The sequence below is a fragment of the Protopterus annectens genome, chromosome 9.part0 (genome assembly GCF_019279795.1).
Source record: "Protopterus annectens isolate FY-2018-M chromosome 9.part0, PAN1.0, whole genome shotgun sequence".
Taxonomy (NCBI): domain Eukaryota; kingdom Metazoa; phylum Chordata; order Ceratodontiformes; family Protopteridae; genus Protopterus; species Protopterus annectens.
This window is the reverse complement of record NC_056743.1, coordinates 1,777,509,004-1,777,529,557: the sequence shown is the minus strand read 5'-3', so window position 1 is coordinate 1,777,529,557 and position 20,554 is coordinate 1,777,509,004. Positions and strand designations below refer to the sequence as shown.

The 20,554-nt window shown below is 45.5% G+C and overlaps 1 protein-coding gene across 1 annotated transcript in view; it reads right to left on the bottom strand.

Moving 5' to 3' along the window:
- ACP5 (acid phosphatase 5, tartrate resistant) overlaps positions 1 to 20,554 on the bottom strand; it is a 442,332-nt gene that overhangs the window by 59,217 nt on the left and 362,561 nt on the right. The window contains exon 4 of the mRNA XM_044084644.1: positions 4,216 to 4,561. Within this exon, the coding sequence (XP_043940579.1) occupies positions 4,216 to 4,561 (346 nt within the window). The remainder of the gene's footprint in view (positions 1 to 4,215; positions 4,562 to 20,554) is intronic.

Sequence of the window (20,554 nt, the reverse complement as noted above, 5' to 3'; positions counted from 1 at the left end):
AATTTAGAAAGGGATTGTAGGAAACTACCTAATTTAGAAAATAATGAAGAAAAACTGACTTAAAAGGGGGTCTATCTAAGATTAAACTTAGTCTTAGCAACTAACCTGATGAGCCGGTTGAAGAGCACCTCGATCGCTATAGCGGCAAATGAGATCTGAGGAGTTACCGCCTAGCATTGTGGGATATAGGGGAGCCTCGAGCCGGTGGAACTAGCTCTCGAGCTTTTAGAGTGGCCGAGTTGGAGCTGAGGTTCAGCTCCGAACCCATCCAGCAAGAATGAAGGCGAGATAGACAACTTAACATTTTATAGCTATCCCTAGATGAGAACAAATATGAAGAACCTAAATTCTTGCTTTTGTTAGTAGATGTCTGGTCAGGGCGGTAACAAGCCAGTTGTCTAGACATGGAAACACTCAGCATCCCTGCAGTCTCAAGTGAGCTGCTACCACTGCCATGCACTTGAACATCCTGGGGGCTCTGGTAAGACCAAAGGGTAGTGCTCTGACCTGATAATGACTGGCTCCCAGCTGGAAGGATTGTCTGTTCATTTTTATGTGACAGTACGCAACATGAAGGTGCATTGAGCACATCCAGTCATCCTTGCCTAAGAAAGGCAGAATGGACTGAACCGTGACCATCCAAAACTTTGTGTGTTGAACTGATTTGTTCAAGTCACTGAGATACAAAAGTGGTCTCCAGTCCCGTTTTCTTTGGCACTAAAAGGAATCTTGAGTAAGTTCCAGATTCTATCTGGTCTGGTGGGACCTCTTGGATGACTTTCTAGCAGCTTTTGTATTTCTAGTGCTGCTGCTTTCCTTTGACAGGTGGAACATTTAGAATTTTGTATGGGGGGGGTGGCAGGTAAAAGGTAATTATATAACCCCTGGAAATAATCTTTTGCACCCCATGTATCTTTTGTTATTTCTAGACAGGCTCTCTGGTGTAAAGATAGTCAACCCTCAATTGCCTCCAGATGTGAAGAATTGGGTCTTCTTTCAGGAACGCTGATAGGGAATCGCTAGACCCTTGGTTTTGTGGGCCTCCTCTGTCTCGTGGGTGTCATCATCTATTCGAGTCCCCCCCCCCCCTGCCTCTGGGGAAGCCATCTTCATGTGGATCTTGGAAAGGACCCTGGGACTTCCTAAACCTCATCTTTCCATATCTTCACTGATTCCTGGAAAAGGATCTTTTGGGGGTGGGGTTGCAGAACATACCCCCAAGTGCAGAAAGAGTCTTTCCATCTTCTTCACACCTGCAGTGTGTGTCCTTCACTTTCAGGCCAAACAACGAACTGCCGTTGAAAGGTGCATTGATGAATGACTACTTGAAGGGCTCCACAACATCACACAAGCACATCCAAGTATGCCTCCTGATATTGCTTGAGGCACCTTCAGCTGCATGTGAGACAAACCTCATGGACGAATCTGAAATTGATTGAAGGGTAGCCAACTGTGAAGCGACAGTAGATTGAGCCACAGCAGTAGTAAAAGGTCGCTGAAACATACACACGCTTCCCAAATCTGTCCAACACCCTAAACTCCCTGTTAGTGGGATGGGTAGAGAAAATCTGCTCAGCAAGTTCCTTTCTGGTGACCACCGTTACAACCACAGCATCCCCTTAGTCCAGAATTCCTTACCTGCTGGTGGAGCCATAATCTGATCTGGTCTCTTGGGGATTGGCTCAATTGAGTCAGGCCCCTTCCACACCAGCCTAGAAATCAAGTCAATGGTGGGTGGAGTAACCCAGGAGATAGGCCAGCTCCAAAGGCCTCTAAGAATACTAACGCCTCTGGGGAAGGATTATCAGAGCACCAGCCACCTCTCTGTTTTTAAGGCTCTCAAGCATGTTTCCAAATGAGACATATTCAGCAGGTAATCATTGGGACCCCTCCCATTCATTAAAATCAGTATCCTCTGTGACTAACTCCTGGGGGGAGTTGAAGTGCCTCCTTTTGCACCTCCTCTTCCTAGATACTTCCTTGGTGGGATGCTCTGTTCAAGTATTGGAAGAGAAAGTAAAACCCTGCTTGGTGGTCTGGAGACTCTGGGCTGGCTGTTCCTGTGGCATAGAATGATGTGGCCCAAGGCAAAGAGACATCTAGAATAAAGAAGCAATATCTGAGGGTGTAGGATGTCTGTCCACTCTACTGGAGCGGAGAAAACTGTCTTCACCACTTCAAAGGTGGAAATGTCTGGGGAGAAAGAAGAAGACGATGGAATCAAAAGGTCGGGCTTCTGGCCCATTGACTCCTTTTGTCCAGAAGGCATTCAGAGACTGAAGTCAGAGCCCAAGCTATCCAGTGCCAAGGCTCCGAGGGGTAGAGACAGCTCTGAAAACTTTGCAGTCGACTCCAGCACCTTGGATCCAACATGACCCTTTTGGCTCAGAGAGCCTTCTGGCTCCAAGGAAATCGGAGCTGGTGTACTCAGATATCCACAGATTAGAAGATAAAACCATCTTTGGATCCGAAACAGATGGACCCCAAAGACTCAGTTCCAAGGGTTCTGAAATGATGGGTTGGATCAGAGAAGGAGCTATTACTGGTAGAGTGACAGAAGGATGGACTTTCTGACCCGTAGTGGTAGGAGCCGGAATAGCTCCCATCCGAATCTGTGCCTTGAGAAACCTCATCATCCTGTCCACATCGGCTTCGGTCAGACTTCTGGAAGACTGAAAGAATGCCAAGGATGGGGAGCTGAGTGTCTAAGTTTCAGAAATGGAGATGGAGCTCTGGATGGTCCTGGGTCTACAGCAGGAGAGTACCTAGTCCTAGGTAAAACAGTTGGACCCAAGGTGCTCCGAGCTGAAGGAGTTGTCTGATCCGGCACTGAAACTGTCAAGGAAGTCTTTGAATAAGACTTCTGCTTTTACTTGGGAGGCTCCAAAGAAAGAGGAGGAGTTGAAGATCTTGACAGTTTGGGAGATTTTAATGAAGTCTCCTTAGATTTTGATTTGGTGGGTTGAGCTCCAGTAACTGCGCAGAAAAGGGTGTTGGAAGCAACCCTTTCAGAATGAGTTTGTCTTTACAGTCAGCAATAGCCTTAGGATTAAAATTTTGACAAATGCTGAACCCTTTAGTTGATCAGGATCTAGACAGTATACAAAGACAGAATGTTCATCTGATACAGGTAAACCGAAGGGCCTTTTTCTGACATTCTGCTTGGCTACAGAAAAAAAACTACACAAATGAAAGAAGTAAAGAAATATATATATATATATATATATATATATATATATATATATATATATATATATATATATATATATTTTTTTTTTTTTTGCTTTTTATATAGATAAGATACCAACAATGGTATAAAGGTTACTGGTAAACACCAACTATGGTAAGAAGAATTACAATTATTGTAGTAGGAAAAGGAAATTATAATATAAACCGAAGAAAACTTCTCTCAAATATAACTCAAGCGCTGAAATGGTGACCACATCTTACTCACGAAGCAGCAGACAAGATCTGAGGTATGTTAGAGGAGGGTGCATTATGGGTAGGGAGGAACTCAAGGGCTTTTTGGTGGCCACAAGCTATAGTAATGGCCGAGTCAGATTAGAGGATTGGATCAGAATCCCACAGATGAGGACAGAATGAAAATTGACATCAGATCATTTCATTATACACTAATTAGAGTCTTGGCAGTATCTTATTCAGTGGACTTATTTATAGTCTCTCCTTTCTTACTGGTTATCTCCTCGTCATTCTACTTGATGATCATGGTCATTTTACTTCCAGTACTCCCAGAGGGATTTGCAATCATTCTCCCCAAAGAGAGAAAACAGGATTGGCATACCATTGTCTTACACTCCACCCCCCAAGAAGGATGTTGATGTTCCTTTAAGAGTTTCTACGGACTCAACAGTTGATAATTTGTATCAGCTTCTTTGCATCAGCATGTGTTGTATTAAAAAAAATCATCTGTAGTCAAGAATTCTAAAGTACATAAATAACTAATGCCAGTGAAGATATCAGGGCACTGTGCAGAGTTTAGCACAACTCATCTCCAAACACAAACAAAGGGACAAGAATGTAAGCTGCAGTCTACAGAAATAAATGCATAACCCACAAAAAGAGACAAAGAAAATGACAGTAAGAAATAGGTCAATTCTTCAGAGTTACAGGTTCAGTTATTGTCTTGAAAACTGAATACATTCTGCCAGCTAGAATCACTACACAGCATGTTTCAGTAAGAACAATGACTCTTACCTGCAGGTTGTGGTCATGGCCACAGAAGTAAGCTGTGGCTCTGTATTTGTTCAACAGCGGTTGCAGTTTGTTCACTAGGCACTTAGTTGGACCATGTTCTGCAATAGACCATACTGGGTAGTGGCCAGCCACAACAAGGTAATCTGCCTGGGACTTGGCCAACTTCCTCTTGATCCACCGTAACTGAGAATTAGCCAGTGCTGAGTTGACTGGACCCACTGGCTGCTCATCCTGAAAGTCATCAGAGTTGCCACACAGTAGGACAGTGTCAATCATGAGAATGGTCAGCGTCATGTTCGTACCTGGGATTTTGAAGTTCAACTCATAGTAATAATTTGGGAAGTTCCTGCCAAAAAAGAAATCAACATATTTTTATTCCCAGTTTGTTTCAGTAATTTATGCATTGTGCATGCTCTTTTGAAAAGAAGACACACTTTACATAAAATTAAATTTAGACTCAGCATTGAAAATATAAAAAAACTCAGCCTTGTACAACTGCACTTCACAAAAAACTATAGCGTACAAATAAACTCTGAGTTTTTAAAGTAAAGACTTGCTTACAAAGTGCAAGGATGTGAAAGATAACATTTGCATCCAAAATCTAGTGTATCGCATATACACAACTAAATGTACCATGCCCGGTCAGCATCATCCATGACAAATGCCAGAATCCTACACTGGCATTCTGCCACTTTCCACCATTCTCAGAATGCCTGCAAAAAAGCAAGAGCTGAAGAGTGCCAAAAAGTTAGCAAGTGCAGAGCTGACCGGACCCACTGGCTGCTCATCCTGAAAGTCAGAGTTGTCACACAGCAGGACAGTGTCAATCATGAGAATGGTCAACCTCATGTTCGTATCTGGGATTTTGAAATTCAACTCATAGTAGTAATTTGGGAAGTTTCTGCCAAAAGAGAAGTCTACTACTTCTAAACATATCACTTGGCTTATCCCTATGTGGTGATATTCATCCAAACCCTGGACCTAATTCAAAATCTTATGTCCACTACATCTCCTCTTCCAATACTCTACATCTGGTGACTCTAAATCTCTGGAGCATGTGTAATAAACTAACAGATTTCCATGCATGGCTATCCCAGTACACCCCCAATATACTTGCAGCAACACAGACATGACTAAAACCACATATCCAATACACAGAAATACTTCCCCCAGGTTAAAATATAATAAGATATCAGACAGAACCCACAAAAAGCTGGAGGGGTGGCCCTAATTTACCTCTCCTCCTATATAGTTATACCCTACTCCAAACCCATTCCTAAGACCAATAGCACAGAAATTCTCATATCCTTAATAAAACCAAACAACTTTGTGTAACGGTAATATACATACCACCTGGCCATAACTACCTCATACTAGAAGACAGATTATCTTGGATGTACCAAAACATCCTTTATGAAACTATTACTATAGGTGATGTCAACAAACTGACTACCCAACCAATAGTCTAAATCTATCTGGTTTTACTCAACTCATCACATCTCCCACTACAATTCACAAAAGTAAGAACTACAGTTCCATTCTAGATTGGTTTCTGGTCATAGACCCTACTAAATAATATTCTAACTCAAGTACCCTCCCAGACACTAAGTGACCACCTACCCGCTCATACCTACAGGACTACATCCCTCTCATCCAGAACCCACAGCTATAAAATCTCCCGAAACCTAACTAAATTTAATCAACAACTCTTCACCGAAATTCTAAAATCACTAAACTGGTCCATCCTAAAAACACTACCCACAGACGAGGCAGTCAACCATTTCAACAAACTATTTTAGATACCCTAAACAGCCTAGCCCCACTTCGTACAAACAAAATCAGTCATGCACCTTGGCTTATAAAGTCAACTAAACAGTCACTAATTAATAGAGACAAAGCCTGGAAGGAATGTCTGAAAAAAAATGACTAAACCCTACAAATCTATAGACAATTACGCAATCAAGCTAAGAAACTTATTACCACTGACAAAAAACAGTACTTAAAAACAGCCCTAAAAAATGTGGTCTACCATTTCATCATTGCTTATCCCAAGTACAAAACAAAATCCAGCCTCTTTCATTGAAAAAAACCCCCATCTCAAATAGAGATATTTAATACACACTTTCTGTAAAATATTCCTAACATAGTCCAAATAACAGAGATATTTAATACACATATTGTAGAAAGTTTTGCTAACAGACAGTAGTCCAAATAAACCTTCCAGTACAGATTCCACAACTAATAACCCATCTTCTTATGATTCATCCAATTCTTCCACTCCTACTCCTCTCCTTCTTCTCAAAACACCCAATCTACAACCTCACCACTAACCCTAAGATTAAACCCCCCACTAATTATATACAGCGCCTACTATATAAAGTTAAACCATGCTCTCTTTCATCTGACAACCTCCCATCTGAGTACCTAACACTTGCTGCTAACGCTATTCCCACCCTATTAGTATCCTCATAAATAGGTCCATCTCTGTAACCTATGTCCCAGCCCTTTGGAAAAAAATCAATTATAACCTCTCTACATAAAGGAGGTAAATCCAATGACATCATTTTTCCATTCTGTCTCCCCTCTCCAAAATCCTAGAAAAATGTATATATAAACAAATACTTGACTACCTTAACCACGGCCAACTACTTACCTCAACCCAATATGGCTTCAGACGAGGACACAGTACAGCAACTGCTCTAGTATCCTTTACCAACACTACTAATACAGTGAAGAGACTCTAGCCAACTAACCTCAGCAATATTTCAAGATCCATCAAAAGCATTTAACATGGTCTCACATCCAAGACTATTACAGGAACTTTCTTCCCTTGGTCTAACTCAAACTTCTCAACAATGATTCTCAAGCTATTTAGCATCAATGTGCAATATTGAAAAGTGATCTCTCAAAATATCAAATAAAGGAGTAACCCAAGGGTCCATCCTCGGACCTCTTCGTTTTAACATCTTTATAAACAACCTGGATACTGCTTCCTGTCAAAGTACTCTCATTCAACATGCTGACGATTCAACCCTTACTTCCTCCACCTATAATATTACCCACTTTAGTGATATAACCCAATCCACTTTCTCATCTGTAGAACTCCAGCTTAACAATGCACAACTTTTACTCAATCCTAATAAAACCAAATTACTTTTCACACCAAACACTTAACCAACAGACCTCAAAATATACTCTCTAAAGAACACAGAAATGGAAGTGATCCCACACACCAGACTGTTAGGGGTAACCACAGACAAGAAAATTACAGTTGTGTACACTTACCATAAATGCAGATGTTCGAGTGTATTCACTGTTGCAGTCATCACATTTGGGTTATCTGCTTGCAGTAGCTCTCAGTCGGCCTGATTATCAAAGTCTTGGGTCCTGCATCAGTTGCTGTCTCATCTTCCATGATGTCAGGTAGTCAGGGGTATAAAGCATGCAGCCGATGCCATTACATCAGTTTTTCTTGCCCCAGATGTCAGGTGTCCCCATAATGGGAAGCAATTATATATACAAGGTTACACCTCCAACAAAAAGCAAATTCACCAAAAAGCTTTAAACATAGTAAGCAAGAACAGAGGTATAGCCAGTAGAAGTCAGGGGGCTGGACGGAGGGTAACTAGGACTGCAACAGTTAAAACACTCTAACATCTACATTTATGGTAAGTGTACACAACTGTACTATGTTCTTTGTGTTTCAATGTTGCAGTCATCACATTTGGGTAGATTCCCAAAGCTAAGGATGGGAGGAGGAAATTAGATAGCATTAGGACCTGCAAGACTGCAGTGGCAAAGCCAGCTCTGGATTTAGAGAAAACTGGCAAATGGTAATGCTTTGTGAAAGTATGTACAGAACTCCAGGTAGCAGCTTCTAGGATGTCCCTGGTAGGGACACCTCTGAGAAAGGCTGTAGAGGTAGATGCAGCCCTGGTTGAATGGGGTCTTATCCCCTGTGGGATAGGTTTTCCATGGTGCTTACAGCAGAAATGAATGCAATGGCCTATCCATTAAGAAATGGTTTGCTTTGAAATGGCCTTCCCCTCTGCCTCTGCAGCAAATGCCACTAGCAGCTGTTCAGATTTCCTGAGAGGTTTAGTCCTGTCCAAGTAAAAAAAGAAGTTATGTACTCTCCATAGCATTCCATCTGAGTAGGTAACTTCATTTGTCTGCAACCTATCTGAGTAGGTAACTTCATTTGTCTGCAACCTGTGGGACGGATCTGAGCCGGCAGCTTTACCTAGCTAAAAGATCCGAGCTCCTAGTGCCTCCCCATACCCATAATCCCCTGCTACACATCCCCCATCCTCAGATCGAGTTTGCCTATAAAGACTCCACAAGACCCTGGAAAGAGGCCAGTAACCTACTGCCTAACAGAATGATCAATCCTATCCCATGGTTAAGAAGCATGAAAATGGTTAGGGGGAATGGAGAGGGGGTTGGCTGCAGACAAATGAAGTTACCTACTCAGATGGAACGTTATGGTGAGTACATAACTTCTTTATCTGAAGTAGTTAACTTCATTTGGTCTGCAACCTGTGGGACAGAGTCCCCAGCTACCTAGAAACCTTGGGCGGCCCTCAAGGAAGAATATTCCAGAGCACCGTAGAGCCAATGGAAGCCCTACTCCTGGATATTATATTCAATTAATAATGGGAAATGAATGTATGAGAGGAGGTCCAAGTAGCTGCTGAACATATGTCGTCTATAGGGACTCTAGACCAGAACGCTGCAAAGGTAGCTATGGATCGGGTTGAATGAGCATGGATTCCCAAAGGTACCGGTTTGTTTGAAGCTAAATAGGCCTGAATGATGCATTGTGAAATCCAGTTGGCTAAAGTAACTTTGGTAATAGGTTTACCTAAAGAAGACTTGGCAAAGGACACAAACAATTGATCAGATTTGCGGTTGGTTGCTTTCCTGTGCAAATAAAAGCATGATTGTCTATGTACATCCAATTTGTGTAATGTGTATTCCCCTTTGTTCTGGAAATTGGGGAAAAACACTGGCAGATTAATAGACTGATTAATATTCAACTCAGAGGCTACTTTAGGGAGGAAGGAAGGATTAGTCCTGAGAGAAACTCTGTCCTTATGAAATATTAGGTAAGGGGGTTTCATACAGAGGGCTTGAAGCTCAGACACTCTCCTGGCTGAAGTTATTGCAGTCAGGAAAGCTGTTTTCCAAGATAAAAATTTCAACTGAGCAGAAGTAGCCGGTTCGAAAGGAGGGCCCGTCAAAGCCTGTAGGACCAATGTTAAGTCCCATGGTGGGACCGCAGACTTAAATGGCGGTTTTAACAGAAAGGCGCCTTTTAAAAAAGTTTTGCAAATCCTGGTGGAAGCCAGTGATCCTACATCATCCCAAACATGAAAATGAGAGATGGCTGCCAACTGTACTTTAACCGTAGATGCACTGGCTCCCTGATGAAAGATATGGGACAGAAAATCAAGAATCGTCGGAATAGGGACAGTAAAGGGGTCTAAGCCCCTGTCTTTGGCCCAGATGGAAAAACGTTTCCATTTACTACTGTAGATTTTTCTGGTAGAAGGTTTGTGTGCTGCTACCAGAATAGCTTTCACTGGTGACGAGATACCGGGAGTCCTTGCTATCAGTGGAACTGGATCAACCAAGCCGTGAGCTTGAGGTCGCTCAGGTTTGGGGGTTGTAATCCCGCAGGATGAGAAATTAGATCCGGAATGGGATCTAAGATCCAAGGAGGAACTACACTGAGACCGCAGGGTAAGGGAACCAGATCTGGCGAGGCCAGAATGGGGCTATGAGGATTATCTTGCTCCCCAACCGATGGGTTTTCTGCAGGAACTTCGTCATGAGTGGAAGCAGGGGATAAGCATAAAGGAGACCGGGGGGCCAAACATGAACCACAGTGTCTCTGGGGCTCTCCCCTATTGGGGGAATTAGAGCAAAAAAGTCACTGCACTTTGTGTTTGACGGAGAAGCAAAAAGATCGCAGCAAGGTAGACCCCATTTGAGGAAGATTTGTTTCGCTACTAACGGGTTTAGAGACCATTCGTACGGTGCGAGGATCAAGCGACTTAGGTTGTCCGCTAGGATGTTAGTCCGGCCAGGAATATGTATTGCTACTAGAAAGTGGTTGGTGGAGATCGCCCATTCCCAAACTCTGATAGCCTCTCGGCAAAGGGGATAAGATCTGGTTCCTCCCGGTTTGTTGATGTACCAGACTACAGCCATGTTGTCTGTCTGAATTGCAATAGTTCCCGGAGAAAGAAGGTCTTGTAGGGCTTGCAACGCCAGAAGCACCGCCCTCATCTCCAGAACACTGATATGCAGAATGGTCTCTGAGGGAGTCCACGTGCCTTGGACGGTTCTGCTCATAGCATGCCCCCCCACCGGAGGCGAGAAGCGTCCATGGTCAACGTGGCTTGGGGCTGAGGCATGACAAACGGTCTCCCCTCTCGCAGCTCCTGAGAGTGAAGCCACCAGAGAAGGGAGTCCTTGCAAACCCTGCTCAAGGGAATCGGGGTGTTCAAGGGGTGCAGTAAAAGTGACCATTGGACCTGAAGAGTCCACTGAAGAATTCTCATGCACAGTCGCGCAAAGGGCGACAGACCGATGGCTGCTGCCATGGAGCCCAAAGCTCTCAGGACTAATTCTGCAGGTGGGGCTGGGGACTGGAGAATTGCCAAAACATGAAGAGACAAACTGCGCAACCTGTCTGTTGTTAGAAAGGCCTTGGAGTGGCGTGTATCTATCTTGGCCCCTATAAATTCCAGAACCTGCACAGGATGAAAGAACGATTTTTGAAGGTTTACAGTAATACCCAGATGCTGAGTAAGAGCCAGGGAATAATCCCTGGCAGAGCAGAGCTGATGCCTGGTGGAGGCGGTAAGGAGCCAGTCGTCCAGGTACGGAAAGACCCGAATGCCCTGAAATCTCAGGTGGGCTGCAACCACTGCCATGACCTTGGTGAACACTCTGGGGGCTGAGGTGAGGCCAAACGGAAGAGCCCTGAACTGATAGTGACTGGCTCCCAGCCAAAAGCGTAGGAACCTCCTGGATCATCTGTCCATTAGACTGTGGTAGTACGCATCCTTGAGGTCTATGGAGCACATCCAGTTGTTCTCCCGTAGGAAGGGGAGAATAGATTATAGAGTGACCATCCGGAATTTCTCTTTGGGAATGAACAGGTTTAGAAATGAGTGGTCTAGAATAGGCCTCAGGTCCCCCGTCTTTTTTGGCACTAAAAAGAACCTGGAGTAATTTCCCAATCTGGACTGGCCTGGGGGGACGTGCTGGATAGCACTTTTTTCTAATAGCTTCGAAATTTCTGAAGCTGCCGCCTCCCTTTGATCGGGTGGGACACTGGGGAGGAGTTTCAAAGGAGGGGGAAGACTCACAAAGGGAATGGAATAACCTCTGGATATAATTCGGAGCACCCACTGATCCGTAGTAATGGACTCCCAAGTTTGGAGGTGCTCCGACAGACGCCCCCCCCCCGACTGCCTCCAGAGAGGGACAGTCGGGTAAGTCCTCAGGGCTGTTGCGCGGACCTCTCAGAGAAAGGTTCTCGAGACCCGAGATTCCTCGGACTCCCTCTGCCTCTGGGCCGGCATCCACCTTGTCCTCCTCTGCCTCTGGAGGATGAGGGGTCCAAAGCGGGACGGGACTGCTGTGATTTCCGGAACCACATCTTCCTTTGTCCCCTCTGGTTCCTCGAGAAGGACCGTTGGGGATTAGAGAAGCGGATCCCGACGGCAGACGTCTTCCCGTCTTTCTCGCTTTGGACCAGCATGTCGCGGATGGTCTTGCCAAAGAGCGTAGAACCGTCAAAGGGCGCGTTCGTGAAGGACGCCTTGAAGGGTTCCGCAAAATCGCAAAGGCGGAGCCAGGCATGGCGCCGCAGAGCGATGCCTGCTCCGTGGCATGGGGGAGTAGCCGCATAGATGTGTTGGTAATAGATTTCAGAGTGGCCATGTGAGCCGAGAAGGTGCGTTTGTCCGCGGCCGCCATGGACTCCGGGGGGCTCCAGTGTATTCCTTAATCAAGTCTCGTTGGAGTCTGATGACGTGTGCCATATAGTTCAGCACCCTTACAGAGAAGGTAGCTGAAGCAAACATCCGCTTTCCAATGCGGTCCAACGTCCCAGATTCCTTATCTGGAGGGTGGACCAAGGAACTCTCCTGCGCTAGTTCCTTCTTGGTGGCAGCCGCCACCATCATGGCATCCACTGGAGAACCTTTAGACCATGCCAGCCTATCAGAAGGGGGACTAAGTATCTTGTCTGGCCTTCTGGGAATTGGCTCCATGGTGTCCGGCTCCTTCCAAGCCCTGGTGGTAATTAAGTCCACCAGGGGGTCAGCCGGGGGGGGGACACCCAAGAAGTAGACGGGCCTGCATCAAACGCCTCCAGGAACACAGACTCATCCGAGGAAGGTTTTTGGGCAGACCACCCTCCTCTGTTTCGCAACATCTCCATGATGTCTCCAAAGGAGACATCCTCAGGGGGTGACCTTGGGGAACCTTCCCCTTCCTCCAAGTCTGTGTTCTCTGTGAGAGACTCGGGGGAGTCCAGGTGCCTCCTTTTGCACTTCCGTTTGTGAGGAACCTCCTCGGTGGGGCTATCCGAGGAGGGCTCACCCACGGGGTCTTGTTCCTCTAAGGGAACCAACTGGAGCGCCGATGCAGGCTGTCCCTGTGGCCGGATGACGGAGGACAGGCCCAAATGCGCAGGGGTGACGGATGGATCCGCAGCCCGGACTGGGGATCTGGAAGTCCTCGACAGCACCCTCTCCACTACATCAAATGCCGAGGGAGAACCGCTCTCCCCTGGCTCCGAGAGCAGCTCCCTCGGCTCCGATGCAGGGATCGTCGTCGAAGCCGAAGCGGTCGGACCTGAGAGGGAAGTGTGCTCTGACCTAAATGGTGCCAAAGACACAGTTCCCCCCCAAGGATCCGACTCTCGGCCCCGAGAGCTAGGATCCGACATGCTCGATGGCATAGTCGGCATCGAAGTAATCAAGACTGTCAGCGCCGACTGTTCCCCGGGTCCGAACCGGCACGGATCCGAAGACTCCGAAACCCTAAACCGGATTGGAGAAGAAGCGACTGGGGTAAAAGAAAGGGGCCGACCTCCCCTCGGAGGGGGTGGGGGAGGAGGATGGAGCAACCCCATCTGCATTTGAGCCTGCAGGAAACGACGCATCATCCGGTCCAAATCAGTGTCGGTCAAGCTTCTGATGGATCTGGAGGAGGTCGTAGAGGAGGTCCTGGAGGGCTGCCTCGAGGGAGACCGGTACTCCTCTTCCGGCTCTGGGGAAAAGCAAGGAGAACGGAGCCGAGAATGAGGAGAACCAGAGGCCCTCTTAGCAGGACTAGCTACCTTTGCTGACAGGGCTGAGGGATGAGACTCAGCCCGCCTTTTATGCCTGTGCCGGTCCTTATCTCTCCTTTTTTCTTTAGAAGAGGAAGAAGAGTCCCCCTCATCCTGAGAAGCAGAGGGAGTTTGAGTCCCCAACAAGGGAGGGGGATTGGAAGGCACGGAAGCCACAGCCGTGACCGGTGCCTTAGAGGGAGAGGAGGAAGAAGAATCCGGGGGCAACAATCCCGCCAGGATTAGCTTGTTCCTCCTATCCCTGATAGCCCGAGGGTTGAAAGCCGCACAAATCTGGCAGCTGGTGGGTAAATGGGCCACTCCCAGGCAAATAACACACTGAGTGTGGCCATCGGCTGGGGACAGCTTATGACCACACTCAGTGCATTTAGAAAAAATGGCTTTAGGCCCTTCAGCCATCACACCACACACTCGCGCACTAGGGGGAGGGAATTGAAACAAATGTGAAGTAAATTTACCACAAAAAAAATACACTAAACATACTAGTCGATACAGGGGGCTAAACAATACACACACATCAAAGAAACTTTAGAAAAAACGATTTTAAAAGGTTTTTATAAAACTGGAAATTTCTCACCCACGCCTAAGAGCTCATCTCTAGAAGCTGCTATAAGCCACGGCAAACTAGATCGGAGGATGGGGGATGTGTAGCAGGGGATTATGGGTAGGGGGAGGAGCTAGGAGCTCGGATCTTTTAGCTAGGTAAAACTGCTGGCTTGGATCAGAGGACGGATCCGTTACCCACAGGTTGCAGACCAAATGAAGTTAACTACTTCAGATTCTAAGTTGTCTATGCACATCTAAGGGGTGCAGTATACGATCCCCTTTGTTCTGTGGGTTAGAAAAGAAGGTTGGCAAATGAATGGACTGATTAAGAGCCACATTGGATACTACCTTGGGCATGAAAGAGGGACTGGTCCTGAGGGACACCCTGTCCGCATGAAAGATGATGAAAGGTTCCACTGCCATAAGGGCCTGCTATTAAGTCACCCTTCTTGCTGAAGTGATGGCTAAAAGGAAGTCTGTTTTCCAAGAAAGGAATTTTAACTGCGCACTTGCAGCTGGCTCAAAAGGAGGTAGAGTGAGTTTTTCCAATACAAAGTTAAGGTCCCAGGCTGGAGTTGGGGCTCTTCTGGGTGGTCTTAACTTTTTGGCCCCTCTGAAGAACTGCTTGAGCAGTAGATGAGAGAAGAGGGGAGGTTCTGAGTTGTAATGAGCTGAAATGGCTGAGGCATGAATTTTGATGGAGGAAAAGGAAAGGCCCTTGTGAAGCAGCATCTCAGTTAAGTATTGAAGAATATGAGGTAAGTTGGGCACTGCTGTGCCCATCCCCCAAGTTTGGTTCCAGGAACAGAATAGTTTCCATTTTTCAGCATGATATTTTCTAGTACTAGGCCTCCTTGCCTCCAGAATGACACCCAACACTTGTTTACTGAGGGATGGTAACGGAGAGATCAGGTAATTAGCCAGGCTGCCAGGTTCAGGGTATGAAGCTGAGGCTGCAGAATCTGGGCCTCCTGCTAGGACAGCGGGGTAGGCGTCTGAGGCAGGTGCCATGGTGCCAGCAGTGGCACTGCCAAAGAGGGGGTACACCAGTGTTGGCATGGCCAGTCTGGTGCAATCAGTATCGTCCTTGGTTTGTCCTGTTTGATCTTTAGTAGTACCTTGGAGAGGCATAAACTGATAGATTTTTCCAGGTGAAGGACAGGGCATCCACTTTACAAGCTTGTTTGTGGGGAGTCCTTGTGCAGAATTTGTCCAACTGGTAGTTCTGGGGGGAGGCAAACAGGTCTATATCTGGGCTCCCCCATTTGTTTATCAACATGTTGAATGTCTTTGGTTCCAGTTTCCACTCGTGTGGGTCCATGAGATTTCTGCTTAGTTCTTCTGCCAGTGTATTTGGCTTTCCTGGAAGGAATTGAGCCTGTAGGTGCACTTGGGAGCTCAAGGCTGTGTTCCACAGAGCCATGGCTAGTCTGCAGAGAGGGTGTGAGTGGGTTCACCCCTGCTTGTATATGTACCACATAACAGTGGTGTTGTCCATCTTTACCATTAATTGTCCTGGAAGAATGTTGTCCTTGAAGGCTGTCAGAGCATTCTGCACAGCTAACATTTCTTTTTGATTGATATGCAGATGCATTTGACTTGGGTTTCATTTGCCCTGAATGCACTTCCCTGCCAAGTGAGCCCCCCATGCATAGTCTGATGCATATGTTATTAGGGTTTGGGCGGCAGGGGGTAGAGTGAATGGCAGTCCCTTGTTTTGATGGCAGGCCTCTGCCCACCAAAGGAACTCTAACTGTAGGCAAGGTATGATAGGAATCATTGCTTCTAGATCCTGAGAATGGTGACACCATAGGATTTTTAGATACCATTGTAGTTTCCTCATATGCAGTCTTGCATATGGAATTAGGAGAATGCAGGAGGCCATGAACCCCACGGCTTGCAGTATTTGTCTTGCAGATAGCAGGGTTTTTGTGGCCATTAGCTTGAAGTAAGCTGTCAAATGAACTTGTTTCTCTGGTGTGAGGAAAGACATCTGGGAAGCTGTGTTCAAGCTTGCTCCAGGAACACAATTTGTTGACATGGTACAAGATGAGATTTCTTTTCATTTATGGTGTACCCCAGACAAGTTAGCACCTTTTGTACAAACGCCAGATGATTCAAAAGTATGTCCTGGTAGGGTTACCACCTGTCCCACTTTGCGAGGGACAGTCCCTCTTTGGGCAGTTGTGTCCTGACAAAAAATCTTAAAAATGGCAAATGTCCTGAGATTTTAGGACAAAATTATTTCCTGTATTTTATGTAATAGTTGCATAAAACAGTTATTCTGTATCTAAAATACCTAAATGTTATAAGAAATAGAATAAGCAACTAAAATGCTACAAGAATAAGCATTTATTTAGGCAAAAAAGTTAAGTTCTATCCTTTGAACTGACCGTGTGTACGTGTCGGCCTGTAAAATCTGATGTTTGTACCGAAAATGTCCCACTTTGGCCATTTGAAAAGGTGGCAACGCTATGTCCTGGCTTTCTGCCTGAATTAGACAATTGTCCAGGTATGGGTATATTTGAATATTTCTTTGCCTGCAAAATGCAATGACTGGAGCTAGGCACTTTGTGAATACCCTGGGCACAGTAGATAAGCCAAAGGGCAGTGCAGAGAACATAGTGCATGTAGCCTGCTTTGAAGCGTAGGTATCTTCTGCAAGATTCCCCGATTGGGATGTGCAGGCAGGCTTCCTTTAAATCCAGTGTTGCCAACCAGTCATCCTTGCCTAGCATAGGAAGCAACTGGTGAAGAGTTAGCATCTTAAATTTTGGGATCACCAAAAAAGTGTTTAGGATAAAGAGATCCAGGATATGACGCCATGTGTTGTCTTTTCTGGGTATCAGGAAAAATCTTGAGTAGAAACCTTGTCCCCTTTACTCTTCTGGGACAGTTTGAATAGCCCTTATACTTAAGACAGAGAAAACTTGCTTTTGAGCCTCTGCCCACTGATTAGGGGGTAGATCTGGCCAACCGTTTGGGGTTGGTAAAGTGTGGAAATGGAATCTGTATCCTTGGGAAACTATATTTAAAACCCATTTATCCTGGGTAATGAGTTCCCAGTTTTTTGCCTGCAGAGCAATCTTTCCCCCTAAAGGAGCAGTCAGTTGAGAAGGGCTTGGAAATGTTAAAGTTAAGTCATTGAGACAGTTTACCATAGGGGGAGTCTTACTACTCCCTGCTTTGGAAGTGGGAGCCCCCCACTGCTTAGTACTGTGCATACCTTGGGACTGAAGCCTGGGTGTTCTGCTGGTTCTGGGTTTGGACTGAAGGTCTGGAAGAGGCAGGAAAGGACCAATTCGTAGAGGGTCAATGCCTACTAAATCTTGCAGGCTGTACCTGCAGGAAATCTTTAACAGTTTGCATAGATTTAACTTTTTCCTCAATCTTTTTAAGTACTTCTGCTTTGTTGCCAAACAGGCGGTCCTGGTTTAAGGGAGTATCCAGCTATTTAGCTTTAACATGATCTGCCAAAGATTGTTCCTTAAGCCAAGCATGCCTTCTAAGCATAGACCCAATGACAGCAGCCCTGCAAGATGCCTCTAGTGAATCAAAACCACATTGCAAAGTATGTTTTCCAACTTGTTCAGCAGAATGCATTAAATCCTGTAAATCCTTATTTTCAGCACAGTCAGGAATCATCATCATTTTCTATTTAAGCAATCCAGTAATATGCTGCTTGATACTTTACATATGAAACTGGCAGTTTAAGGACCTAATGGCCAAGGTTGAAGAAGTGTATACCTTCTTACCCAACTATCCAGCGCCCTGGAATCTCTATCAGAGGGGGTAGGATTTTTGACAGTAGTAGCCTTAATGCCCTTGGGTCCATGTGAAATGGTCTCAGGATCTGCAGTAGGATTTTTAAAGAGGAACTTGTGAGAGTCTGGAACCCTGTAATATCTATCTGGTTTTCTGGGAGCAGGAGGGTAAGGAGTCACGGGCCAAGCTAGATTCTGAAAAGGCATCAGCAACAATGTCCAGTACAGGTGAGATAGCTAAAAGCCTGTGCTGGGGCAGGAGTAAAAAAATCCCTAAGCTTCTTTTTAGAATCACAGTAATACTGGCTTTCCAGTGAAAATGCTCCCTAAGAGTATGCAAGGTTTCACCAAAAGAGAAATCCTCTGGAGGCGAAGCAGAGGGAATAGAGTCCTCTGCATCAGAATCCTCATAGGTAGATAAGGGTAAATCCTGATCATCAGAGGAAACAAATTTCAGAATCCTGATCAGAAGAATCATAAGCAAATTCAGTCCTAGGTCTCTTACAGGGGGAAGGTTGGCTTCCCCTGATTAAAGTAATAAGGTCTTCAGCCATTCTTATCACTTGTTTTTTAGGCATAAAGGTCTAACCATGCGATCTGTTCGTCGGTTTTCTAGGCATGGATCGGGTTTTGGGCCTTGAAGATGGCGTCAGTTTAATATGCAAGTCAGTAGGCCTAAATACACCCTCAGAAGCTGGTACCTGCACAGCGGCTCCGCTCCCATCCAAGGTAGAGACATCCGCAGGTTCCACAGTTGAAGCATCTCGCAGCATACCGGACTCCGAATGGGTCTCAGTAGAGGCCTGTGAATCTGAAGTAGTGGGTATCAGGGGCTGCAAAAGCACCTCACTGAGTACCGGCGAACTGGCCACTAGCTTAGGAGAAGCGTAGTCAGCAGCTTTGGACCTAGGCGGCCTGTCTCTGTCTTTATCTTTGCGTTTTTTTTTTGAACGTCGGTAGTCGGGTGGCTTACCGAAGCCATATCTGGGTAATTGAACAGAGTACCAAAATATTTAGAAGCATAAAAATACCAATGACTAATAGTTTGTTTAAATAAGGCACAAAACAGACAGTGAGGTACGTCGTGGTCAGGGCCTAGGCAAGGAATATAGTACGAATGAAAATCTTTGAGGTATTTGCTTTCCACAAGAAATACAATTATGGACTTTTACTGACATCAGTTTAGAGCAAGAAAAAGTTTCCCCAACGGGGTACTTAGCTTTAGTTGAAGACTTCGATTCTGAAAATTGAAAACAAAAATTTCAGGAGTCGGCCAACCGGCACTTGCGAACTGCTTCGGGCACCTCACGGCAAGAAAGACTGGTGTAATGGCGTTGGGTGCATGCTTTATACCCCTGGCTACCTGACGTCATGGAAGATGAGACAGCATCCGACGCAGGACCCAAGAGTTTGATAATCAGACCGACTGAGGGCTACTGCAAGCAGATAACCCAAATGTGATGACTGCAGCAGTGAAACACGAAGAACATCTTTCTTTCATCTTCACATACATGATATTACTAAACAAACTTGCCTTACACTTGGAATGCTTTAATCGACACAAAAGTTGCACACACCCAGCCACTAAAATAAAACTAGCCTCAATGTGCTTACTACCCTCTTTACTATATGGTGCCCCTATACTAACCAACCTTCAATCTACACTGAAAAGTAATCCTGAGTCATGCTACAATAGAACTGCAAAATTTGCAACAGAATCCCCATTCTATAAACACCATTGTTCTGCTCTTACATCCCTTAACTGGCTAAAACTCCCCCCAAAAACTCAACTACCTACAACAGCTCATAAAATGATCTATAACTGTGAATCCTGTCCTGCCATAAATTCCTTACTCATAGTTTCATAGGTTCATACTAGCCTATCTGCCCTAGGGCATTTATAAGCCTAGCCAGAGTGTGTTTGGCTTTCGCCACCCATTTTAAATTAATTTTGCTATGCCCTTTTTTGAGGTTAGTATACTGTGCCTCTGTCTAACAGTGACACAGAAGTGATACCTGGGGTAAACCTACAAACTCCTATCCACTCATCAAGATTCCTCTTGAAGACAGTCAATGAGGGACTCTGCCTAACCTGGACTGGGATTTTATTCCAGAGTGAGGAGCCTCTGGGTTATGAATCTGTCCCTCCAGCATGTGCTATTTATTTCAGTGCTGAGGATCAAGTCTCTCGAGCACGTAGCTCAATGGGATTTGTATTTTCTGAGGTGCAGCATGTCCATTAATTCCGGGTTGGACATGGCTTTATACGTCAGGCACAGATCACCTCTGAGCAGGCAGTATGCCACTGAGTAGAGCTGGAGTTTCTTTAACCGGGCAGCATACGGCATCTGTTTGAGCCTTTTGATCCTCTTGGTGAGGTACTTTTGGGGTCTTTCCAGTTGCTGCAGGTGTCTGGTAAGGTACATCCCAAAAGGGGCATTGTACTCAATTATGGGCCTGATGAGGGATGAGTAAAGAGGCACGATGACCTCCCCTGATCTAGATGTGAATCCCTTCATGATTAGGTGGGCTATATAAAATGTTTTTCTAACCACTTTGGCCACGTGGTTGTCAAATGAGAGATTGCCATAAACTTGGGTCCCCAGGTCCCTAATTACTTCTTCTGTACTTAATGGATTACCACCTATGTGGT